Source organism: Piliocolobus tephrosceles, chromosome 10 (assembly GCF_002776525.5).
Source record: "Piliocolobus tephrosceles isolate RC106 chromosome 10, ASM277652v3, whole genome shotgun sequence".
Taxonomy (NCBI): domain Eukaryota; kingdom Metazoa; phylum Chordata; class Mammalia; order Primates; family Cercopithecidae; genus Piliocolobus; species Piliocolobus tephrosceles.
The window spans coordinates 117,286,618-117,314,050 of record NC_045443.1 but is presented as its reverse complement, the minus strand read 5'-3'; the positions used below and the strand labels follow the sequence as shown (position 1 = coordinate 117,314,050).

Sequence of the window (27,433 nt, the reverse complement as noted above, 5' to 3'; positions counted from 1 at the left end):
GACATTACATCATGGAGGTTGAAGGTGTGGGCTCTGAGCCAGTCTGTCTGGGTTCCATCCCAGTTTTGCTACCTACTTGCAGAATCATGAGCAAGTCAACTAATTTTCTGTACTGTATTCTCTGCTTCTGTAAATGGGGATGGTGATTTTTTAAAAAAGTACTTACTTAATGGAATTTCCTAGCAGCTTGAATGGATGAATACACCAAAAGCTCTTAGCATAGTGCTTGGCACATAACTAACAGTTAATAAAGGGGAACTATTGTCTATTTTCAGCCATCAGAAGGCAAAGAGTAGGTCTAATGTGACATTTCTTGGCAACTAAGACATTGTATGACATTTTTCCTATGTATTTCTTCATTCATTAGACACTTATTAAGCCACGACTACATACTGGTACTGTTGTAAGAACTGGGAACGCCAGCCATGTATGGTCAGGCTGACAAGGTCCCTGCCTTTGAAGAGTTGAAGGAGCCATACCATTAGCACTCAAACATATCATTAAAAACTTCCAGGCAGGGAGAAGTGCTATGAAGGAAATAAGACAGAACCTTATGGTAGGGAGCAACTGGTAGACTGTTTGGTCTTCATTTGATACTACAGATTTACTGATGATTTTCTTTTACATGGAAACTACCCCCTCCCATCCACAGCTGCCAATATTAGTGTATGTGTATGTAAATTGCACCATGCCCCATTTTATTACAGACAATGTTATAAACTAGATATATGGTTCTTTAATATAATAACAGCAGCTGAACCCAAAGGAAAATCAAGCCTTATAGGGAAGGCTATAAAACTTAGTTTTCCTCTGGCTAGCCATATGTAGAAAGCTGAAACTGGATTCCTGTCTCACACCTTATACAAAAATTAATTCAAGATGGATTAAAGACTTAAATGTTAGACCCAAAACCATAAAAACCCTAGAAGAACACCTAGGCAATACCATTCAGGACATAGGCATGGGCAAGGACTTCATGACTAAAACACAAAAAGCAATGGCAACAAAAGCCAAAATAGACAAATGGGATCTAATTAAACTAAAGAGCTTCTGCATGGCAAAAGAAACTACCATCAGAATGAATACAAAACCTACATAATGGGAGAAAAATTTTGCAATCTCTCCACCTGACAAAGGGCTAATGTCTAGAATCTACAAAGAACTTAAACAAATTTACAAGAAATAAACAAACAATCCCATCAAAAAGTGGGCAAAGGAGATGAACAGACACTTCTCAAAAGAAGACATTTATGCAGCAAACAGACACATGAAAAAATGCTCATCATCACTGGTCATCAGAGAAATGTAAATTAAAACCCCAGTGAGATACCATCTCACACCAGTTAGAATGGCAATTATTAAAAAGTCAGAAAACAACAGCTGCTGGAGAGAATATGGAGAAAAAGGAACGCTTTTACACTGTTGGTGGGAGTGTAAATTAGTTCAGCCATTGTGGAAGACAGTGTGGTGATTCCTCAAGGATCTAGAACTAGAAATACCATTTGATCCAGCAATCCCATTCCTGGGTATATACCCAAAGGATTATAAATCATGCTACTATAAAGACACATGCACATGTATGTTTATTGCGGCACTATTCACAATAGCAAAGACTTGGAAACAATTCAAATGTCCATCAATGATAGACTGGATTAAGAAAATGTGGCACATATACACCACGGAATGCTATGCAACCATACAAAAGGATGAGTTCATATCCTTTGAAGGGACATGGATGAAGCTGGAAACCATCATTCTCAGCAAACTATCACAAAGTCAGAAAACCAAACACCACATGTTCTCACTCATAGGTGGAAATTGAACAATGAGAACACTTGGACACAGAGTGGGGAACATCACACACTGGGGCCTGTTGGGGGCTGGAGCCTGGGGAGGCATAGCATTAGGATAAATACCTAAAGTAAATGATGAGTTGATGGGTGCAGCAAACCAACATGGCACATGTATACCTATATAACAAACCTGCACGTTGTGCGCATGTACCCTAGAACTTAAAGTAAAATAATAATAAAACAAAAACAAAAACAAAAACAAAAAAAACCCTTAGTTTTCCTCTTTTTTTTTTTTTTTTTGAGACAGGGTCTCATTACATCACCTGGAATGCAGTGGTGCGATGACGGCTCACTGCAGCCTTGACGTCCTGTGCTCTAGTGATCCTCCCACCTCAGTCTCCCAAACACCTGGGACTACAGGCACACACTACCAGGCCTAGCTAATTTTTTTGGTTTTGTTTTTTGAGAGGGAATCTCACTCTGTCGCCCAGGCTGGAGTGCAGTGGCGCGATCTTGGCTCACTGCAAGTTCCGTCTCCTGGGTTCACACCATTTTCCCACCTCAGTCTCCTGAGTAGCTGGGATTACAGGCGCTGGCCACCACACGCGGCTAATTTTGTTATTGTATTTTTAGTAGAGACAGGGTTTCACCGTGTTAGCCAGGATGGTCTCCATCTCCTGACCTCGTGATCCACCCGCCTCGGCCTCCCAAAGTGCTGGGATTACAGGTGTGAGCCACCGTGTCTGGCCAATATTTTGTATTTTTTGAAGACGGGGTTTTGCCACGTTGCCGAGACTGGTCTGGAACTCCTGAGCTCAAGCAATCCACCTGCCTTGGCCTCCTAAAGTGCTGGGATTACAGGTGTGAGCCACCGCACCTGGCCTCCTCATTTGTAAAATGGGAATAAGAATATTTATGCACAGGGCTGGGCACAGTGGCTCACACCTATAATCTCAGCACTTTGGGAGTCCAAGATGGGGGAATCACAGGGTCAGGAGATTGAGACCATCCTAGCTAACACGGTGAAACCCCATCTCTACTAAAAATACAAAAAAGTAGCCAGGCATGGTGGCACGTGCCTGTAGTGGCAGCTACTCAGGAGGCTGATGCAGGAGAATCACTTGAACCCGGAGGCAGAGGTTGCAGTGAGCCAAGACCACACCACCACACTCCAGCCGGGGTGACAGAGCGAGACTCTGTCTCAAAAAAAAAAAAAAAAAAAAAAGAAAAAGAAAAAGAAAAGAATATCTATGAACAGTTTGGTTGTGAGGCTTAAATGAGATGATGGCAGTAAAGGGGCCCGGCATTATCTCACTTAGTTTTGAAAACTGTGCAGAGAGGTTGATATTAATATTCCCATTGTATAGGTGGGAAAACCTAGTCTCAGAGAAGTTAGGATAAGAGCAGAGCTGGGATTCAGACTTAGGAATTGAGTTCAGAGCCTGGCCCAACATGATGTTTGCCTTTGAATCTGTACCCCCACCCAGTGTACATGTTGGGGGCCAAAGGAGAAACTACAAGTAAAAATGGAAAGCAGTTTTGTGAAAAACTCTGGGATACATAAACAGACCTCTGAGGTTTACAAAACAGTGAAAGAAGCAAGGGCCAGAAAATCCACAAAAAGGAGAGAAAATATTTGCAATTCACATATTTATGAAGTATTTGTATCTAGTATATATATGTGAAGCTGGAAACCATCATTCTCAGCAAACTATCACAAAGTCAGAAAACCAAACACCACATGTTCTCACTCATAGGTGGAAATTGAACAATGAGTACACTTGGACACAGAGTGGGGAACATATGTGTGTATATATACATACACACATATATATCTTAAACTCGACAATAAAAAGACAAACAACCCACTTAAAGAGAGGCAAAGTCTCTAAATGGACATTTCTTTGAAGAATACAAATTGCCAGTAAGCACGGGAAATGCTCAATATCATTAGTCACTAGAGAAATGCAAATCAAAACCTCAAAAAGATACTACTTTGCACCTACTGGGATAGCCACAATAAAAAAGATAATAACATGTGTTTTTAAGGATACAGAGAAACTGGAACCCTTGTATAGGGATGGTGGGATTGCAAGATTGTGTGGGTGCTTTGGAAATGGTCTAGCAGTTCCTCAACAAGTTAAACATATCGTTATCATACCACCCAACAATTCCACTCCTAACTCTACCCTTAAGAAAGTTGAAAACATAAGTTCATACAAAAAAGTTGTTCATGAATATTCCTAGCAGCATATTTTTAAGAGCTAAAAAATGGAATCAACCCAATGTCCATCAATGAATGAACAGAAAAACACAATATGGAATATCCATACAATAGAATATTATTCAGCCTTAAAAAGAAGGAAGTACTGATTAATGCTACAACATGGATGACCCTGAAAACATGATGCTAAGTGAAAGAGGACATATATGAAAGATCAATATTGTATGATTCCATTTATAAGAAATATCCAGAATAGGTAAATCTGTAGAGATAGACAGTAGATTAGAGATTGTCAGGGGTTGTGGGGATGAGTAGTGACTGCTAATGGGCTGTATTAGTCCATTCTCATGCTGTTATAAAGAAATATCTGAGGGTGGGTACTTTATAATAAAAGAGATTTAATTGACTCACAGCTCCACATGGCTGGGGAAGCCTCAGGAAACTTACAATCATGGTGGAAAGCACCTCTTCACAGGACAGCAGGAGAGAGAATAAGTGCCAAGTAAATTGGGGAAGAGCCCCTCATAAGACCATCGTATGTCATGAGAATTCACTATGATGAAAACAGCATGGGGGAACCACCCCTGTGATTCAATTACCTCCCACCAGGTCCCTCTCATGACAGGTGGGGCTTATGGAAACTGCAATTCAAGATGAGATTTGGGTGAGCACACAGCTAAACCATAACATTCCACCCACGGCCCCTCCCAAATTTCATGTCCTCACATTTCAAGACACAAAAATCATGCACTTTCAACAACAGTCACCTGAAGTCTTAACTCATCCAGCATTAACCCCAAAGTCCAGATCCAAAGTTTCATCAAAGACAAGGCAAGTCCCTTCTGCCTATGAGCCTGTAAAATCAAAAGCAAGTAAGTCACTTCCTAGATACAATGGGAGTACAGGCGTTGGGTAAATACACCCATTCTAAATGGGAGAAATTGACCAAAACAAAGGATGCAAGTCCAAAATCCAATAGGGCAGTCATTAAATCTTAAAGTTTCAAAATAATCTCCTTTGACTCCATGTCTCACATCCAGGTCATACTGATGCAAGAGGTGGGCTCCCATGGCCTTGGGCAGCTCTGCCTCTGTGGCTTTGCAGGGTATAGTCCCTGCCCTGGCTGCTTCCATGGCTGGTGTTGAGTGTTGTGGGTTGCATCAGGTGCATGGTGCAAGCTATTGGAGGATCTACCATTCTGGGGTCTGGAGGACAATGGCCCTCTTCTCATAGCTCCACTAGGCAGTGCCCCAATGGGGACTCTGTGTGGGGCTCTGTCCCCACATTTCCCTTCCACACTGCCTTAGCAGAAATTCTTTTTGAGGGCTCCACTCCTGCAGCAAACTTACTTCTGCCTGGACATCCAGGCATTTCCTTACATCCTCTGAAATCTAGGCAGAAGTGAGTTTTCTCCCTTTCTCTGTCTCTGTCTCTGTTTCTTTCTTTCCCAGTGACCCCTATTTATACTCCCCTCCATCTGTAGACTTACATAAATTTCTGAACATAGTCTGATTTTTTTTTCCAGGTGCAAGAAACTCTTTTTATATAGACCAATATTGTTTTAAATTCCAAACTCCTAGAGAGCAGGCTCCCATCAAAATAGCTTGATGTATGTGGGCACTTAGCAAATATTTTTAGGAATAACATCTGAGTTTTTGGATGACTTTGGGATTTCTAGTTTGGATTTTGCTTGCTCCTGTTTCTACACCTGAAAGTCGTGCTGGAAATTCTGAGACTGGGCTTCCAGACTACAAGGTGCATTTTCTCTTCAGCACCGTTGATTCATTCATGCTTGTCTCTCTTCTTCTTGGGCTTTTGGGCTTTTTCTCTCCATAAATATTTTCAGGACAAGTGAGAATTGTCCTTTTGGCTGTCTATCATTAGAGCCAAAAGCTACAGAGGAATTCTGACAGGCTTAATTGAGAGTATTGTATGATACTTCTTATATTGATGGGGGTAAATCTGTTAAAAGAGAAAGCTTCTAGAACAATCAAAGCTGTTTTCTATCAAAGAGTAAGGCAGGGCCAGACGGGGTGGCTCACGCCTCTAATCCCAGCACTTCAGGAGGCTGAGGCAGGTAGATCCCTTGAGCATAGGAGTTCAAGACCAACCTGGGCAACATGGTGAACCATCTATACAATAAATACAAAAAAGTTTAGCTGGGCATGGTGGTGTGTGCCTATAGTCCCAGCTGCCTGGGAGGCTGAACTGGGAGGATCAACTGAGCCTGGGGAAGTCAAGGCTGCAGTGACCTGTGGTTGTACCACTGCACTCCAGCCTGTGCAACAGAGTGAGACTCTGTCTAAAAAAAAAAAAAAAAAAAAAAAAAAGAAAGGCATAGCTGTCTGATTATAATGCTTCATGGGCGTAAGGACTGTCATGTTTGATTTTGTTGGAGAGGCTTACCACATTTCTGAGCCTCAGTTTTCTTAAGGATAAATAAGGAGGACAGCTTTCTTATGTCCCTTGCTGGGATTTTTGCAAGGAACAAGTGAAATTGTGTCAATATGAAATGCTTTAAAAAGTAAAGACAAATGTATAAATGTTACAATAATAATAACAATAGAAATACTAAACTACTATAAAAATTACCCACAGCAAAGAACAAAGAAAGTTATCAAAGAGGAGTAAAATAGAGAAAGTCTCCTTTAGTTTGGGGAATAGAAGATATGATACAAAGGGTAAAGGAAACAAAGACAAGTTCCTGAATTTCACCTGCAGCAAAAAAAAGAGAGTGAGGAAGGAAGGAAATTAGCAAAAGTTTGGCTAGGGAGACTCATTAAAAACAGCCAACTTAGCCAAGCATGGTGGCTCATGCCTGTAATCTCAGCACTTCGGAGGCTGAGGCAGGAAGATCACTTGAGACCAGGAGTTTGAGACCAGCTTGGGCAACACAGAGAGACTCTGTTTCTACAAAAAAAAATTTAAAAATTAGCCAGGCTTAGTGGCTCATGTCTGCCATTCCAGCACTTTGGAGACTGAAGTGTGAGGATCGCTTGAGTCAGGATATTGAGGCTGCAGTGAGCCATGATTGCACCATTGCACTCCAGTCTGGGTGACAGAGTAAGATCCTGCCTCAAAAACAAAAACAAAACAGAAAAACAACAAAAACAAACCAAACCCAAAAACACCCAAGTTGGAAGAAAAGGGGAGAGGTGGGTCTACAATGCAAGAATGTTAAGGATGGATACCACGCAATCTTCCCATATAAACCTCAGCTGTACTCATCAAAGTGAGAACCAAGGTATTATGAAGAACAGTATTTCCCAAAATGTATGCTGTGGCATATTAGCCTTGTGATCCAAGAATCCGGGAAAATGCTTAGTAAATGCCCTATACTATACTATTCCATTAAAGAGCCATAATGCACAGTGGTTTGCCAAAGGTTCCAAAAAACTCCAAAGGAAAGACAAGACTTAACTTTTGCTCAACTCAGCATTTGGTTTCTCAATTTAATCCTCTCCTGCACCTGTACCTTTTTTGGTAAAATTTGTTATCACCAGACACAACCAGTTTTCTGAGAAGCAACAGTTTGGAAAGTCTGGCTTAATTCTTGAACGTGCAGACCTGGACATTCTCAGGTATGTTCAGCCTCACATTTCTGGATGAGGGGCTTTGAGCTGAAGAGTGTCCTGCCCTGAACTAACAAGCTGAGAATAAAGACAAATTTCCAAACGTGGACCCACTGTTCTGCAATGTGAGCATATTGGTGAGCTCTGGAGCAGCCAGGAAAATTATCCTTGGAAACCAAGCCTTGGCCAACCTCTCAGTGACCCTTGGCATTTGCCTGAGTCTCCTGGATATTTTCCAAAGAAGGTTTTGGCAGGAATGCAGAACACAGTTGGGGAAGGGAAGCAAACCCTCAGAGATAAAGGTAGGAGCAGACTTTGGCCTATGTAGTCATTACATCATTAATTCATTTATTCATTCATCAAATGTTTGTTACATGTGGACTTCATGCTTGATATTGTGCTAGGTGCTGGGGCTAATAGTATAATCTTAAGGGGCTCACATACACAAATCAGTGCAAGGAAGTAAAGATGACCTGAGAGGAAATCTGTTCAGAGTATAGAGGGCACAACCTTGAGTGAAAGAGAGCAGGCAATCAAAAAAGGCTTCATGGAGGAGGTGATTTTCTAGCTGAGCCTTGAAAGAGGAGTGGAGTCTGCGTTTTAACAAGATCCTTAGGTGATTAAAGTTCTAGGATATGAGTCCTACCTGGGCTCCCCTTGATGATTATTTGAAGGTATTCTTCAAAGTCATCATTGACATTCACACATAAGCCAGAAACAGTTTTCTTACTAATTAATGATAAGCTCTACCTCAACCATAGCCTTTTTGGCCAACTCATTTAATAGCTGCTGTCTTGTTCTCTTATCTGCCACTCATCTGGGCAGATAATGACTTAGGAGTCATTAGGAGTCAGATAATGACTTAGGAGGAGAACTCAGAAGTTCTATCTGAATTTCTTTCTTTTTACTTTTTTTGTTTGTTTGTTTTGAGACAGGGTCTTATTCTGTTGCCCAGGTTGGAGTGCAGTCGCATGATCTCGGCTCCCTGCGATCTCCACCTCCTGGGCTCAAGTGATTTTCCTGCCTCTGCCTTTTGGGTAGCTTGGACTACAGGCACTCACTACTGTGCCCAGCTATTTTTCTTTTCTTTTCTTTTCTTTCTTTCTTTTTCTTTTTTTTTTTTTTTTTTGTAGAGACGGGATTTTATCATGTTGCCCAGGCTTATCTCAAGCTTCTGAGCTCAGGTGGTCCACCCACCTCAGCCTCCTAAAGTGCTAGGATTACAGGCGTAAACTACCATGCCTGGCCCTCTTTTTACTTTTTATTATGGAAAGTTTTAAATGTATATACAATCTGATGGGGTAATATAATAAATCCCTATGTTCCCATAACCCAGCTTCCACTGTCATGCATTAGTGGCCAATCTTGTTATATCTCTATCCCCACATATTATGTTACAACAAACCCAGCCTTTACAGCATTTCATCAGTAAATTTAAATGGCTCTTAAATTGTATTTTTTAAAATTAGGAGTACACAGATTCACATCTTGAAATAGACATAGTCTGTACCACCAATGATCTGAAAGGACTCTAAAAACAGTTTAAATTCTAGATTCCCAAATACCAAATGTCAGTGGCCACCAAGAGGCAAAACTTATGAAAGTAACTGATGAGGCAGGGCTGTTGGGGAAATGTGCATATTTGCAAAATCTATGGGTATCTGGAATGCGACCTTCCCATGATGACACACTTCAGACAGGGTCTTCATCATCTGGAACCATCTGAATGCTCTTCAGAGCTTCAAGCAAGAAATTCACAAGACATAAGTCACAGGGGTCTGTAATTTTAATACCCCATTTCTCATGTGACAACCTCAGCTGTGGAAAGAGCCAGAGAACATTGGGAGAAGTGACAGGGGGGCAGCCAATGAATCAGCATTCAGTGCTCCAACTAGCGGGCAGTGTCAAGCCCTCTGGATCAGTTGCCTGCACCAAGACCTGTTATTTCCACGTTCACAGACACACACGATCTTTCCCCTACACCTAGCTGAAGTTCACCTGAAGCAGTTTTGACGGGCAAACAGCCAAAACTATATTTCAAGCTCTGGTGGAGCTTGGGTCAGATGGAAAAAACACGTGGTTTGGTTTGTTTTTCATCCTGTGAGTATTTACTGACCACTGACTTTATCATCCACAGCAGGTATGGTCAGACTTGGGGCATGGCTGTGACTTACAGTGCCGGCCCACAACCAGATAATGGGTTGTGACAAAGCCTTCAGACCAACCATCCATTATCAACTGCATCTTCTGTGGGTGTGAGAGACTGGTTGCCTTGTTCTCAGGAGCATTTCTCTGTCTCTTTTCTGTGTCCAATCCCTTTTCTGGATCCCATGTCTTTTTTCTTGACTTACTCCCTTCTTTTTGGGAGACACATTTGCCCATGACTTTCTGAGAAAAGATGTACACCAGACAATTTATTTGAGACCTTAAATGTCTGGAAAAGTCTTTATTCTTCTCTCTCCCTTGAATGATTATTTAGATGGGTCTAGAATTGAAGTTGTGAATAATTTTCTTTTAGGATTTTTGAAGTCATCTTTTCACTATTGTTTAGCCTTCAGCATTCCTGATAAGAATTCTGAAACCATTATTAATCCATATGAGCTTGTTAATGGCATCCTCTCTCTGGAGGATTCCTAAAGATTTTTTCTTTTGGACTGGTCACATCCTTGGAGAGAAATTTTCCCATTTCTGTCCAGGAAACCAAGTTGGGGAAGAAGCTTCCTTGTTCAACATTGCAGGTTTCCATGAATCTCGTTTTCAGCTTGGCACCTAAACTCTTATCTCAGCTGTGCCTGGTGTCTAGAGTCATTCTGTTTAATCTTACCACAGAGAAAATCTCTAATCTTCTGAGATAGTGAGGAAGTGGGGGCCTGGCTGTGTGGGGTGGTAGGCGATCTCTGGCAGTTCCACGACTTCATAAACAGACTTGCAAAGATTTTCCCTACCCTTTATTCCTAACATCAAAGGCAGTGTCTTCAGCTAGTACCTCCAATTTCTGAGCTTTCCTAGAGCTTTGCAGAGAAAAATGACTTTCTTCTTGTTGGCTACTATTTGTGCAGGATTTAGATTTCAGTGTCACCTACTACATAAAATTAGTTGATGTCCAACCAGCTATTTTCCATCGTCTAAGATTTTGTCACCACACTCATTTCTTCTTCTGTTTTCCTAATTTGTTCTTGAGTGTTTATATCATTTTAAATTCATTTACTACCATTTTTAAAAAAAATTCTGGGCACATATAGGTGTATACATTTATGGGGTACATGAGATGTTTTGATACAGCCCTGTAATGTGAAATAAGCACATCATGGAGAATGGGGTGTCCACCCCCTCAAGCATTTATCCTTTACGTTACAGACAATGCAATTACACCCTTTAAGTTATTTAGAAATGCACAATTAAGTTATTATTGACTGTAGTCACCCTATTGTGCTACCAAATAGCACTTACTATCATTTTAAGTGGTCTTAGAAGGGGTGGGAGCAAAACAGGTATGTTCAATATTTCATGATTAACCAAAAGTCCTCTTTGCTTATTTGTATGTGTTTCAATTTGGCATTAATATTTACCTTTATGCTGCAACAAATTTTTATTCCAGTGACATGTCTACTATTGGTCATTGTTTTTACTCTTATCAAATTTTCTAGTCTCAATAAAAACAGAAAAACTGGAAAAGGTAATGGCTTGTATCTCTAGAATAGACATATCTTCCATCATCATCACCATCATCAACATCAATACTTATTGAATTCTAGCTGTGTTCTAAGCAGTGACCTGAAAACTTTTAACTTTTATTATCTAATCTCCACAATTGTATTTGGGTAAATACTATCACAACCCCCATTTTACAAGGTGGAAAAACCAAGCTTCAGAAAGATCGAGGCACTTGCATAAAATCATAAGTACATCAAACAAAAGGATTTGAACCTTAATGGTTGGTCTCTAGACAGATTCTCTAGACAGGGATGTGTGTAAGACATCTCAGGCAATAGTGTGCTTGGGAATCTCGACTAGGGGTTGCACCATTCCCCATGAAGGCATTTAGAAATGTGGGAGCATCTGTGGTGGTCTCAATGATTTGGGGGTGCTACTGGCATTTGGTGAAAAGACTCAAAGTACTACTGTCCTGCCATGCTATGAATTATCCCCCAATGAAGAATGGGCAAATCCCCACACACCTGTTGGTAGGTGTGAGAGAGAAGTGCTGATGAAAAGCTTATAAGCCACCCGGTTAAAAGTCATTGGTTATTTTGTATCCATGATTAGAGTGACCAATTGGTTCAGTTTTGCAAATGATTCATCATGACGTCATCAAGAATTGAGGGTTGGCACAAACTCGTCTTCTGAGTAAGATAGCAAATTCCAGCTACAAAACCAATAGACAGTGAACTAACCCTAAATTTGCCAACACTCTTGCAGCTTGCCTACAGCCCCATTTCTTTGAGATCCAGGAGGGCAGATACCTTTCTGATCTTATTTGCCACTTGATAGAGATAAAGGAATAGCTGGAATAGAGCCTGGCACATAATAGATGCTCAATAAGTACGTGTTGAATAACACATAAATATTCTTTCTCCAGGGTCGAGGGCCACATTAAGAAATTATGGGGTTCTTTTACAGGGAATAAACAGATAGCCAGGGACAGGCGGGATCATGATGAGTGAGGCCTGAAAGCCAGCTTGTGCTCCTCACCAAGCTATGTGCCCTGGTGGAGGGCTGTGTCTGCATGGAGAAAATGTGCCATATTCAAATTCACACAAAGATGCAATATGAGCTACCAGGAACCCAGTCTAGGGGGAATTTCTTGAGATATGCGTCCTTCAAATTGAGGTTAAGTATGCTTTCAACAAATAGACTTTCAACACATAGAGGAAGCAACACTTCTGTGTCCCTGACGATGCTTGACCGTTAACACCCAATACAACAAGACATGTTGGACTAGAGTTCATCTGCAGTGTGCCACCTCCTAACCCCCAGGACCCCAGGACTCCCCTGGAGCTACATGGGGTGGTAGAAAGAACACAGGAATCCACAACTTGAAGAACACTCTTCTTGAATGTGTATTTTTCCAAAGCAGTTTTCTTTGCCAGCACCTACTCTAATTTGGTGATTTTATAGAAAGCTTCTCAGGCTTGGTTTAATAAATATTTAAGTATTGATTGTTTTGAGATCGTTGGCTCTTTTTTACCATTCTGGAAACTAATTATTTTGAGCCTTGCCAATATGTTCCACACATCCATGTTTATATCCATTTACGTCATCCTACAGTGCTTCTTCACTGGGATGGTCTTGGTATTGCGAATGTGTACATTCTTCACTGGGAGACAGCCCCTAGCATGGCAGACATTAGTACTTTGGCTCTTTCCACCAAATGCCAGTAACACCCCAAATCATTGAGAGCACCACAAATCATAAATTACAGAGAAGTGAGAGTTGAAAATAGCCAGGACTGAACATCACAAGAGACCCTAGGGGAAGCAAACTCCTGGCAGAATTGGTCTCCCACCTTCCTACTGCACATCATTCCTCTTCCTCTTTGTCCTTTGTCCTTTGGAGTCCTTGTGATGAAACGGATCAAGCCCAGAGCTGCACTATATCAATGGGAAAACACTTCCAGTACCTTAGGGAAAGTGCAACAGGAAGGGTGTAGGACACACCGTTTAGAATTTCTGTTTGTTTTCATATGTAACATGATATCTCCAAGTTCCAAATCTATACATCCGTCTGACAATTATTGCATGTACCTAGCACAGTGCTAACAGCTAGAATACTTTGTTCTGTTTCATCCTTACAACAGTTTTGCTCATCTTAAAACAGCTTTCACATTCCCATTTCATAGATGAAGAAACCAAGGGTTTAAAAAGGTACAAAACCTGGCCGGGTGCAGTGGCTCACCGACGTAATCCCAGCACTCTGGGAGGCCGAGGCGGGTGGATCACTTAAGGTCAGGAGTTTGAGATCAGCCTGGGCAACATGGTGAAACCCCGTCTCTACTAAAAATACAAAAATTAGTCGGGCGTAGTGGCCTGTGTCTGTAATCCCAGTTGGTTGGTGTGGCTGGGGTAGGAGGATCGCTTGAACCCAGGAGGCGGAGGTTGCAGTGAGCCAAGATGGTGCCACTGCACTCACTCCAGCCTGAGTGACAGAGCGAGACTCCGTCTCAAGTAAATAAATAAATAAATAAATAAATAAATAAATAAATAAATAAATAAAAAAGATGCAAACTTGTCCATAGTAAACTGTCTCCAGGGTCTGTTCTGGCAACAGAATAGTCTCCTATAAAACTGAAAAAGGCTTGGGGGAGGGAATGAGGAAGAGGGGATTGGAAAACGAAGTTTCAATTCAAAGCATGTGCAAACCTCTTCTCCCAGGGCATACCAAGCAGCATCATTAATATCTGACCTGTCACTACCAGCTGGAGTGCCAGCTCATTTCAGACCAATGAGAGAAAAAGGCTTTGCACGCAGTTTTCTAAGTGGCACTAGGAAAGGGGTGAATTGGCTGCTTCATTAATAAACCAGGATAGAATGTGGGCACCAGTGCCAGCCAGACAGTCTGCTGCTGCCTGGAGAATTTGGCTGCAGCATCGTTTCCAGACTCTCGGCAAAAAGAGTCAAGACCGGATATATGGGGATAGGAAGGAAGGGAGGAAATTGGCTGGTTGGTCTGAAGGAACCGGATGCGACGGCTTCCGGGCCTCCAGGATGGGGAAAAAAAGGTTAATGATTCATTCACACCGTTCATTCATGCATGCCTTCATGTCATATACTTATTAAGCATCTACCACGTGCCAGATTTTCTTCTAGATGCTGAAGATACAGGAACCGACAAATATTCCTGCCCTCATAGAGCTTATATTCTAATGAGAGGGACAGACTGTAAACATACAAATAATTAAAATGCTGTATCAGATGGAGAGAAGTAATTTGGTCAAAAGGCAGCAGAGAGGAAAGAACAGAGCTTGCGCCGGGTGGGTGGGTGGGGGACCTGATTTTAAACAGCAATCACAGAAGGCCTCATGAAGTGATATTTGAGTAAAGATTTTGTGAAGATACCATCCTGGGTGCTGTTCTAAACACTTAACAATTTTATGTCATGAATGCTCCCAACAACCCCAAGAAACATGGCTGTGATTATTCCGGTTTTACAAAGAGACTGAGGTTCAGAGATGCAGTGACTTCAGAGATCACATAGCTAGAAAGTGGGAGAATTGGGATTTGAATACAGGCTTGACTGAACTTCAGCGGCTGCGCGCTTTCATGTCGGTGCAGACGCCGTCCACAAACTGGTTTGGGAAAGGGCAATTTACGGCTGCAAATGGAGCCTTGCAGGTGACCACGAAGCTAAAGTGGTGCCACCACCCTTGGGCAAGTGTGGGCGGACTTGACGGGCGACGGGTGGCTCGCAATTCTCACCGCGCTGAATGAGGGCTCTGCGTCTGTGGCCGGGGAGTTCAGTGGCCCAGCTGCAGGCGAGGTGGGCCGGTGGGGGAGGGGGCGCAACTGCAAGGGTTGTCCCGGGACAGTGCCGGTCGGAACCTCACCCCGCCGCCACCCCCGGGCCAGCTGCTGCAGTCAATAAGGCGAGTACCTAGCAGGCGCTCCTCGCCTTCCCGGTGGGGTTCTCTCGGGTGTTCCTACTAGGGTTGAAGAGGGCTAGGGAGCTCAGCTCCGGAAGGGCGGACAGGAGGCCCCAGCGGCCACTCCTAGAGAGGAGGGCAGCTCGGGAGGCCTGCGCGGAGAGGGCGGGCGGAGCCGCATGTTGCGTGGAATCCCCCAGTTCATTCCCGGGAGAGCTCCGGGCGCAGGACAGAGCGGTGGAGGGGCGCCTGGGAGCCCTGGGGGACACCAAGAGAGGCGAGGTTAGGGCCAGTGCGCAACAAACAGGGAGGAACTACGACGCACTGGGTAGAAAGAGTAAGAGAGGCGCACCCAGTTTGCTGGTGATGGGGGCACACGGGGAGCCCAAGAAAGACCTCAAGAGGTAGCGGGTGTAAGGCAGCCTCGGGCGCGTTAAAAAGCGGGTGCCGGAGGGAGGCAAGGAGAGGAAGCTAGGGGTGGGAAGAAGCGAGAGGAAACTGTTGCCCGGACAGAGCGTGCCGTGCCGAAGAGTAGAAACAGGGGGTCAAGGAGAGGGCATCAGGAATCGCCGGGGGACTCCCCGGAGAGTGGCGGAAGCAGTGTCGTTGGGCGCAGCAAAGAGAGAAAGGAGCACAGGCTGAGACAGAGACAGCCCTGGCCGCTGGAGCGCAGGAGCCCCCGGCGCAGCAGGGAAAGGAACGTAGAGCCTGCGCGCTCTGGGAATGCACTAACTGCCGCCCGCTAGGGTAGCGCGCATTGGGGCTCTAGAAAAGAGGGTTGAGAAGCCCCGGGCAAGTGCCTAGGAAGGTCAGAGGAGTCAGCAAAGTCCGCGAAAGAACTTCCCCGGGTTGGAGAGGAAACGCACCCTGGGAGCTGGAAAGAAGAGGAAAGCTAGCCTAGGGGAAGCTTCATCAGGGCTCCGAGCACCACGAGGAGTGCAGAGGAGGTGCTGATGATTGCGGGGAGAGCTCTGAGAGCCTGAGAAAGGTGAGGAGAATGTGCGAGGACAAAGAACTCCTACCGCGGGCGGGGCCGTGAGGAAGGGAGCCGCAGAGAGCGGAATCCCCTGCTGGGGCTCAAAGCCGCCCGGGTCTCTCCTCCCCGGCTGCCTCTGGCCCTGATTCACTCACCATGATGGAAAAGACCAAAGCCACGATGTTGATGGGGTACGCAGGGCAAAAACACGAGACGATGGTGAGCCACAGGTAGTTCTTGGGAGTGGGCACGTCCTCCTCGGTCTTGTCATCTTCAGTGTTGGCTTCGGGACTGCTGTCCAAAGCCCTCTTGAAGTCCGGGCTGGGGGCGTACTGAGACATGGGCGAGGCCGGCGGTGCCGGGAGGGCGGAGGAGCGCACGGTCTGTGTGGTCTGGGGCTCTGGCCGCCGGCTCGAGGCGAGGCTCTGAAAAGCCAGCGGCTCGGGGCTCAAGGGAGACGTGACCTCACCCCTTCTGCGTCCTCTGCCAGCACCAGCCCGGGCTCAGGGACCCGGGCCAAGAGCCTCCCCACAAGGAGGAAGGGAGGGAGAAAAGGAGTGAGGGGAGGCGGGGAGGACAGAGAGAGCGTCAGTCTGAGAAACGGGACAGGCAGTCGAAGGCATCCCACTCCCTGGAGGACACACCCAGAGACCGTCGGAGGGACGCACAAACTCACACTGAAAAGTCTGGAATAAAAGGAGGCTCAGAGAAGGAGGACGCAAAGGCCCATTAAGTTCCAAATTGGCCAACCCGCGGGCTGAAGATGACCTGCTCATTTTTAAAAGCCACTTAATTCTAATACATTTAGATGGGATAGAACCAACCCTATCCAGTTGGCAGCAGACTCACTACTTCCTCTTGACTTCAACGTTTTACTTTAACTGTCTGGTGCCTTGACATTTGATTTGTCTCCTGTGCCTCAGACCTTGAACACTGAGCCTCAGGAATTTCTCCTCCCCCCAGCCCCCTGCCCCAGATGGGGTGGGAACCAGGTGCCCAGCTTTGGCCTCAAAGTTTTCCACATTCTACTTGGGGCTCAAGAGACTGGAGTCCAGTATAGTCAGTGGGCACTGCCCTGTCCATGCCCATCCAGGTGCCCTCCCCAGTGTGGAAACAAGGAATTCTTTCCATTTTTCCACCTGCAGGACCCCTGGGGAGAAATGCAGGTAGATCAGGCTAGCCTAGGCAACCTAGATGGATAAGTGAGTGGGTTGGGGAGAAGAACAAGGTATCCACTTTGGGGACTAGAGGGAGAAAAGCAATTGTATCAGTGTCTAAGCTGTTCATGAGAGGGCCGTGTGGACCAGAACTGAGGCTCGAATCCAGACAGAACTGGGAAATTGTCACTTCAGGAAAGCCTCTTCGTCTTGCTAAGCCCCTATTTCTCCATCTGAAAAGGGGGAAATAATAATAGTCCCTGCCTCATAAAGTCGTAGTGACTCTTCTATGAGATGGTACATTATCCAGGTAAATCCATGTGCTCAATAAGTATTAGCTATTATTGGCATGCTACTTCTCCTTATATTCTGAAACATGATAGTGCATTATACTGTATCCTAAACCTGATATCCCTTGTAAATATTTCACCAAAAATCCAGGTATTCTGAGCCGCAGGACCACAAAGAAATGAAAATAATTTGATCATGCAGTGTCAAAAGCAATTGCTCACATCATCATACTCGAAACTATTAATCATCTTCTTGACTTTCTCAGAACATAAGCTGATTGCCTGGGAGATTCTCACTTACCTCATGAGCCATGCTTATTTTGTTACCTGCCTCCCTCATTGGACTGCACACTCCCCTAGAGAAGGGGTCATCTGGCTCATCTTTGTGTCAGCATCTGGCACAGTTCCTGGTACAAGGGATGTGCTTAGTATAGCTTGCTGGGTGAATACACAAAGATGAAATAGTACATTGTCCACCATGCCTTCTTTTTCATTTTGATGGATTAATGAAATGGGAATAACTAAAAGATAAGATTCATCTACTGAATTCTCAACCAAGTCTTTGCATTGGCTGTTCCCTCTTCCTCGGCTGCTTTTCCCTGCCTGTCACATGGCTCCTCCTCCTTCTTCTTTTTTTTTTTTTCCACTTTGAGATGGAGTCTCACTCTGTCGCCCAGGCTGGAGTGCAATGGTGTGATCTTGTCTCACTGCAACCTCCACCTCCTGGGTTCAAGCAATTCTCTGCCTCAGCCTCCCGAGTAGCTGGGATTACAGGTGTCCACCACCACGCCCAGCTAATTTTTGTATTTTTAGTAGAGATTTCACCATCTTGGCCAGGCTGGTCTTGAACTCCTGAACTTGTGATCCACCCGCCTTTGTCTCCTAAAGTGCTGGGAGGTTTCTCCTTCTTATTCCTCAGGTGACAGCTCAAGTCACTTCCTCAAAGAGAGGTCTTCCTTGTAGATTTATGTAGCGTAGGTCTCCATCCTTATTTTATACTTGCCAGCTTGTTATTTTTTTTTGTGTGTGTAGTGTGTGTCACAATTGTAATTTATTTCTTTACTTGTTCACTGTCTGTTCTTTCTCTAGACTATAACCTGTCCAACCTGTTCAGAACTATATTTCCAGCACTTAAGAATTGTCCTGGTACACAATAGGAATGCAAGAAATGTTTGTTGAATGAATTGACCAAAATGACCTGGATGTATTGAAAAAAATGATTTTCAGGTCTTGATCAAGACCTACTTGGATTAGAATTTTCCAGGTAGCACCCCAGAAATCTGTACTTTTTTTTTTTGAGACGGAGTCTTGCTCTGTCACCCAGGCTGGAGTGCAGTGGTGCGATCTCGGCTCACTACAAACTCTGTCTCCTGGGTTCACATCATTCTCCTGCCTCAGCCTCCTGAGTAGCTGGGACTACAGGTGCCCACCACCATGCCCAGCTAATTTTTTGTATTTTTAGTAGAGATGGGGTTTCACCATGTTAGCCAGGATGGTCTCGATCTCCTGATCTTGTGATCTGCCTGCCTCGGCTTCCTAAAGTGCTGGGATTACTGGCGTGAGCCACTGCCCCTGGCCAGAAATCTGTACTTTTAATGCTTGAGCAAACTGTATTTTTAGAATACTCTCTGGTGATTCTGATGCAACTGAGCAATTTCTCAGATCCCAGTCTGTCTCTAATTCTTAGGACACAATCCTGGATCTTTAGCTTGGAGATCCTCTCAGGTGTCCCAAACTCTGTGTGTCAAAGAGGAACTCATTTTCTTCCCCAAGAACCTGCTTCTCAAGGCTTGGTCCTTGGTGAATGAACCCTGCCCACTTTTCCAATCTCTTCTGCCAAGTATCTCCCTTCTTATTTGCTTATTTATTTATTTACTGTTTATTTTTTAGAAACAGAGTCTTGCTCTGTCACCCAGGCTGGAGTGCAGTTGTGCAATCATAGCTCACTGCAGCCTCGAACTCCTGGCCTCAAGCGATCCTCCCACCTCAGCCTCCCAAAGTACTGGGATTACAGGTATGCACCACCATGCCCAGAATTCTCTCCTTTCTTACTGCACTTTGGTTACATAGACATTGTCCCCTGTTTCTCCAACATACCTAACCTTTTCCCACCCCAAAGTCTTCTCTGTACCTACTGTTCCTTCCTCCTGGAATGCTTCCTCTCCTCTCTAACTATTGGTTCCTCCTCATCTTCCAGGACCCACTAACTCACATGTTACCGCCTGACAGAGGCCTTCCGTGACCATTATATCTAAAGTGGAACCCATTCTCTTATTCTCCATCCCATTACCTTGTTTATTTTCTATGTCAGACACGGTCTTTTTTATTTATTTGTCTTCTTATTTACTGTCTTTCCCACTAGAAAGGAAGCTCCACAAGGGCAGAGATTTTTTTTTCCATTTTGTTTGCTGTGTTATCCCAAACACCCAGGACCGTGCCTGGCCCTTAGTAGGTGCTCAACAGATAATTCATTGAATGAATAAATTGTGAATTTAGTCATCCAAGTTAGGTACTTGGCAGCGTTCTTCTTCTCTTTCCTTCAGCCTCTCCATGAACTATTCGTCAAAATATTGATTCCTTCTCAAATGTGACTCTTCATTCCATGTCTTCTTTTTCCCATCCTCCTGGCCTTCCAATTCTGGCTCTTATTCACAATGAAAAAGTGCTCTCTGAACCATATTTGTGATCTGAGCCTAATTTATTTTTACAATATTTTTATTTTTATTTTTCCCCCTTCTTTTCACAGGTGTCGATGAGGCTAGTTAATTTCGTTGGTGCCAGTAGCCCAAGGTTTGGGTACCAAATGAAATTTTGCTTTTTAAAGTTTTGAACTATATTGTTCACTGTAACCCATTAGTGTCATCTAGGGAAAGCCAAAAGAAGGGATCATTGACTCATTGTAGACTGTTTCTTCTGCCAGGAAAACAACTGTTTAACATGAGCCGAGCGCTCTAGAATCACCAAACATTGACCGAGCACCACTGTTGCACTAAGCGCATTCTCTGTGTGTTTCATCTCATTTAATTCCTTCAGCAGATTTTCTGAGGGAGGTGATGAGGTTTTCTTTTTCCCAGATGAGGAAACCTAGGAGCAGATAGGTAAGGGGACTTGTGTAAAGTCTTCTAGCTAAGAGGAGGTGCCAGAATTTGAACTCAGTCTGAAGCGTTTGTTCAGCTGGTAGGTCCAGGCCAGAAAGTTAAATGGATGTCTCTGAAGTTCATTGGAGTTATTATGCTCTGCTCAGGGAAGATGGATTAATAGCTTGTTGACTGGTCTAAGATGTAGCAGTGAAATTGCCATCACTTGAAACTTTTCAAATTAAATTGAAAAGAAAGTGCCTGTACCAGAAAGTGTAATGTATATGGCGCTGATTCTTGAGGGATGCATTAGATCACTCAGTGGGGGTTTCCAGCTCTAATTTCCTGAGCTTCACTAATTTTCTCTTGAGAGGTCAGTTTATTGTTCTTGGATGAACCCTACTGGCTGATTGCTTAATAATGTGGCAATACCTACCCTCTTTAAAATGAGACAGAGGAGAAAGCAACTTTCTAATAGCCAGCCTAGGAGAGGGAAAAGGCTTACTGTAGTTTTCTGGATTCTAGTGTATCAACTTGCCTTTTTGATCTTTGAAACAAGTTTATTTCCAAATGTAAAAAAATATGTATTCATTTTAGAAAATTGAGAAAATGAAGAAAAACATAAACAGAAAGAGGTATCATCCAAGTAACCACTACAAACAGAAGGGACCGTTTCCTTCTGGTCCTCTTTCTACATGTATATATCATTTTCCACTAAAATGGAATTATATACAGTTTTGTTTCCTCTTTTTCTCACTCAGTGTTACATGATAATTAACGTCCTTTGCAGATATTTTCATGGTCTGAGTAATTTCTCATTGATTAAATGAATTATTATTTATGTCACCATGCCCTGATCATTAAGTATTGAAATTAATTTTAGTGTTTATTCAGTTATTTTTAAAATTGCTGTGATGAATCTCTTTTGTATCTGAGTGTCTGCATTCGTGGTCTTTTCTTTGTGAATTGTCATCTTATAGGGTAGATAGCAGTCTTTGAAAGAGCAGAGAGAAAATTCAGATTGGCTGGTTGAGAAGTTGTATCATAAGATATGTACAAAGGTAAAATTAAAATTTAGGCCAAGGAAACAACCACAGATTCAATGGACTACAGACATGAGATGCTTCATAACAGATGAAATGAGATGAATTCAAAGATCAACTTCCCAATGCCAAATGGATCCCCAAATCTGTAACATTCAATGGCAATAGATTGGTGTTGAATCTATGATTGTGTGCTGGAAATCTATGCTTTTTGATCTTAGCTATGTCTAGGATTCCAAAATAAAAGTGGGCTGGGGGTGGAGGGGTAGGGAGAGGGGGGGGGGGGGGGGGGGGGGAGAGAGAGAGAGAGAGAGAGAGAGAGAGAGAGATTGATTGATTGATTCTGCTGATCTGTGAGAACGTAAGAAGGAGTCCAGATCTTTAGGAAATGGTAAGAGGTCGAAAGCATTTGCTGCCAAATTTCGCATTAGTCTCAAGTGCTAGCCGTTAGTAGTCACAAAGTCATAAAGTAACTGCTGTGGTCTCAGGGGTTTGCTACAAAATAACAGTGTCTTTTTGGCTAATTTTATTAGAAAACCATCCATTTACCTTTCCACTTTCCAGCAACTTTGGTCCTCTCACAAGGTAAAAAAAAAAAAAGAGGAGAGAAGTATAGGGGGAAACAAATTCGGTTTTCTCTCTCCTCTTTTTTTTTTTTTTTTTTTTTTTAGTCAGAGTTGCCCAGGCTGTAGTGCAGTGGTGTGATCTCGGCCCACTGCAGCCTCCTCCTCCTGGGTTCAGGTGATTCTCCTGCCTCAGCCTCCTGAGTATCTGGGATTACAGGCACCTGCCACCATGCCTGGCTAATTTTTGTATTTTCAGTAGAGATGGGGTTCTACCATGTTGGCCAGGCTGGTCTTGAACTCTTGACTTCAGGTGATCCACCTGCCTTGGCCTACCGAAGTGTTGTGGTTACAGGCGTGAGCCACCACACCTGGTCTCATTAATTTCTTAAGCCATACCTTTTAATGAAACTACTTCTGGACAGAGGACCATATTAAATAAAACTCAGTCTTTCAGGTTTAAAATGCAATTCTCTCCCTATTTGTCCTCCATTGTACCAGATACTAAGAAAGTGTCCACCTGTCACTCTTCTTGCTGAATTGGTGATACAAAATGCTGTGTATTGGACCATACTCTGTAGCTCATGGATGAACTGCTCATAATAATTAGCAAGTATAGCAGTGGTAATGGAAATCAGAGGGAAACCACCCATACTCTAATATACTAGCATTGACATTCCTCATACTTTCTTCTAGTCCTTGGATCCAGGAGTAGTTTTCATATACTTGCAATAAAAGTACACACACAATTTGGTATCTTGATTTTTTTAACTTAATGCTGTATATACTACACTCTGCAAATTGTGATTCTTTTTTTGATTGCTTTAAAAATTGATGATAATCATTTGTGATCGCTTTAAAAATTGTATGATAATGTAATTGTTTTGTTGGATACTTTGGGGGAATCTGTCATCTTTTGTATTAAAAATAAGAAAGCGTGGCTGGGTACGATGGCTCATGTCTGTAATCCTAGCACTTTGGGAGGCTGAGGTGGGAGGATTGCTTGAGCCCAGGAGTTTGCGACCAGCCTGAGCAACATAGCAAAACCCTGTTTCTACAGAAAATACTAACAAAATTAACTGGGCATGGTGGTGTGTGCCTGTAGTCCTAGCCAGTCAGGAGGCTAAGGTGGGAGAATTGATTGTACCCAGGAGGTTGAGGCTGCAGTCAGCCATGTTTGTGCCACTGCACTCCAGCCTGGGTGACAGAGTGAGACCCTGACACACACCAGCGCACACGTGCACATGCACACAAACACATGCACACACACGCGCGCGCGCATACACACACACGCACACACACACACAGAGCAGGAATTTTAGAGAGGCTTCTAAGCCCTATTTCCTTTCTCTCTTCCCTCACCACCTACCCAGGGAAGTATTGTGGCCTCCTCAGATGAAATGGAGACACTCAAAGCAAGTCTGTCTATGCTGGGAGGATGGGGTAGAGGTCTCACGAAGCAGAATTATTTCCAAAGACTCTGAACTCCAAACCACTTAGGGCTTGAAGGACTGAAAGTTGGGCAGGGAATTGCAACCAGATGAAGGATGGTGGAGGCACTGGGAGTGGTGGATGAGCAGAGTTCGTCTGGAGAGGGTGCTAGGAAGACTGCGAGGGAGTAGACAAGAATTGCACTTTGATGTAGCCTAGAGAGGGAGAACGGAGTTCCTGTTTGGAGCACGCTATTTGGTGTGCTCCTAACTTAAGGAGAACAGATTTTCTGGATTTTTCGTCAGCCTGTATCATACTTTATTAGTTACATGTTATTATTCATTAAAAAATATTTATTTGGGGCCGGGCGCATTGGCTCACGCCTGTAATCCCAGCACTTTGGGAGGCCGAGGCAGGCAGATCATGAGGTCAGGAGTTCGAGACCAGCCGGGCCAATATGGTCTCTACTAAAAACTACAAAAATTAGCCATGTGTGGTGGCACGTGCCTGTAGTCCCAGCTACTTGGGAGGCTGAGGCAGGAGAATTGCTGGAACCCAGGAAGTGGAGGTTGCAGTGAGCCAAGATCGCGCCATTGCACTCCAGCCTGGGTGACAGAGTAAAACTCTGTCTCAAAAAAAAAAAGAAAAAAAAAAAAGGATAATGTGCTAGTGACTTGGGATGCCCAGGCAAGGGATGCTAGACAAATTCTGTTTAACCCCAGGGCTATGCTCCACCTTTCTCTACCTTGCCCTCTGCCCCGGAAGACCGTCATGAATGTTCTGCATCAAGGACCAGCAAATGATGGCCTGCTGCCTGTTTTTGTAAATAAAGTTTTATTGGAACACAGCCACACTCATTTATTTATGTATGGTCTGTGCTACAATGGCAGAGTTGAATAGTTATGACAGAGACTGCATGACTTGAAAAGCTGAAAATACTTACTAGAAAATATTTAACAACGCCTATTCTACATCAACAAGCTTTTTTTCCTTCTAATGTCAGATGGGTTTGGCCAACATGGAGTCCTCGAGAATGGAGAAGAATGGAGGGAGGGTGCAGAGTGATGTCAGGGTGCATTCCTCCCTGGCCCCTTCCTTTCTGAGTTGCCTTGATCTGGGTGAATCACTGGGTTGAAGGCCACATGTCCTCTAAGGGCAGCTGTCTTCACAGAGCTCTCCTTTTGTATTCCGGAATGTGCCTGCCCTCTTCCCTTCAGGCCCAGCAGGGGTAACAGCCCCTCTCTTGCTCCTGGGGTGCTGCACTAGCCCTTACGGTTCCCCACAGTTTTGTAAATAGTCCTTTAATGTGAGTGTGCTGACTGAATCCTGTGGGGTGAAGGACTGATTGAGAATGCCTCCTTGGGGATGTAATGTTTGAGCAGAGATCTGGTGACTAAGGAGAAGCCAGACATTTGAAGAGCTGAGGAAATAGCATTCCAAGCAATGGGAATGGGATGTGCAAAGGCTCTGGGGTGGGAAAGAACTCAGAATGCTTAAGAAACAGAAAAAAAGCCATTTAGGGTAGATGATAAGATAGAAGAGGTAAGTACAACCGGGCCATGTAGGGCCTTTCCAGCACCACTAAAGAGTCTGGATTTTATTCTAAGAACAGGAAACCATGGAAACATTTTATTTTATTTTTATGTGTTTATTAAAATAAAATTTTTTTAGAGTCTCACAGTGTTGCTCAGGATGGTCTTGAACTCTTGGCTTCAAGCAGTCCTCCCAAATCAGCCTCCCAAGTAGCTGCGATTATAGGCACGTGCATTGCACCTGACCTTGGAGCATTTTAAACCAGATTTGGATGTGAGCTGATTAATGTTCTTTTTTGCTAATCAGTTGCATTAATCAATTGCCAGATATAGAGAGTAATTAAAACTGACCTTGGGAAATTTATTGGAAGGAAACTTTATTTCATCAGCTCCTAGAAGAGTTAGACTGCTAGGCACTGAAACAGGCAGGAATGAGACAGGGCAGATCTGGGGACCTCACCATAAAAGTTTGTCTCTTCTCATCTGGCTTCCAATCACTAATCTGTGTCTGTGGATCAAACTCCAAACTCTTGGGAGAAAGAATCTGGCTTAACTCAAGTCTAGTGTCCCTTGGATTCCAATCAATTGGTAGTCAGCATGGTGAAGTGAAGGGATCATCTACTCCTTGATTGGTTCACAAATGCTATGTGAATGCATGCCTTGTACTAGGTGCTGGGATGCATATGATGATGAACTAAACAAATCTTGCTCATGCTCTTTGTGGAGCTTATATTCTAGGGGTAAGTGAGTCCCTCCCTTAAAAAAAAAAGCAAACAAACATTAAGCTATTACAAGATGTACAAACAAGTAATTTCAAAATGCTTCTCAAGGGTGGTCACAGTTGTATGTCCTAAGACTGAACAGTGCCTGGCACATAGTAGGTGTTCAACTAAGATTAGTGGACTGACAGCCTGAGACAGATGATAGTAGCAAGGTACTTAGATAGAATGGTAAGGGAAGACCTCACTAAGATGTTAACATTTAAGCAGAGAGCTGTAGCATGAAAAGAAGAAGGCATGTGAAAAGTAGGGATTTAAGCCAGTTAGGCAGGAGGAATAGAATGACCAGAGGCTTTGAAGTGAGAAAGTGCTTAATGACACATGAGACATGCACATATATCTTAGGGAAAGTGGAATTGATGTGAACTAGACATATCCCCTCCAAAAAGATGTAATTCCACAGGCATTTCTGGAAGTGGCTGTGGCATCCTTTAATTCAGAACCTCAAGTGGACTAACTGTAAAGCGAGTTGCCTTGTGAATGACTAAATTGCAGTAACCCTGAAAATGGGGCTTTCACAATGGATGTCAGTGCTTCAGAGTTGAAAAAAGTGGAATGTTTTTTCTTCCCACACTCACTCTTATGGTTTCTGAAATATTTCAGAGCGAAAGCACCTAATCTTGGGGTCATATGAAGTTGAGAAGCCCTTTTGGGCTGGATCTCTGCTATCCTGTAACCACAGGGAAGAGCGTAGTCTTTCATCCTTTCCAGCTGGTTTTGCTCTTTGGTTCCCTGAAGCCTCTCCTTTCTGCCCTCTCTCTTTGCCTCCAATTTCTTACACCATCTTCCACTGGTCAAAATGATGAAATGATGATGGGCACTTTCCATAAAGCATCAACTTTCCTCTCAGAACTTGTGCCTTATACACCTGTCATCTTGTCCTCTAAATACGACACCCAAATCTCTTTGCCCCCTAATTGCTCTGACATTATTTGTGTGTTGTCAAGGTTTACAACATGTAAATTTTGTTTTCTATGATATAGAGAATGTAATTCTTTGGGCTTTGTCCAAAGGTGATATCACCAATGGATAGTTTCAATAGTGTTACCTAAGTATGATTTACTGCAGAATCAAGCGACAGGATTGAATTTATAGAGAAGGACCTGTAAGGACCTACTTCATTACAGTTGAGTCCTTCAGAGGAGAATATAATTAATAAAAATTAGGAGGAAGGATCCCTGGGAGGGCAGAAGTGTATTAGTCCATTTTCACGCTGCTGATAAAGACATACCAGAGACTGGCTGATTTGTAAAGAAAAACGGGTTTAATGGACTCACAGTTCCGTGTGGCTGGGGAGACCTCACAATCATGGTAGAAGGTGAAAGCCGCATCTTACATGGTGACATGCAAGAGAGAATGAGAGCCAAGTAAAAGGGGAAACCCCTTATAAAACCATCAGATCGCATGAGACTTATTC

General features: G+C 43.6%; 1 protein-coding gene across 1 annotated transcript in view; it reads right to left on the bottom strand.

Annotated features, from left to right (window-relative positions):
- TMEM233 (transmembrane protein 233) overlaps positions 1-16,812 on the bottom strand; it is a 47,037-nt gene extending 30,225 nt beyond the window's left edge. Inside the window, exon 1 of the mRNA XM_023204547.2 lies at positions 16,300-16,812. Within this exon, the coding sequence (XP_023060315.1) occupies positions 16,300-16,485 (186 nt within the window). The 5' untranslated portion in view covers positions 16,486-16,812. The remainder of the gene's footprint in view (positions 1-16,299) is intronic.
- Positions 16,813-27,433: the final 10,621 nt, after the last annotated feature.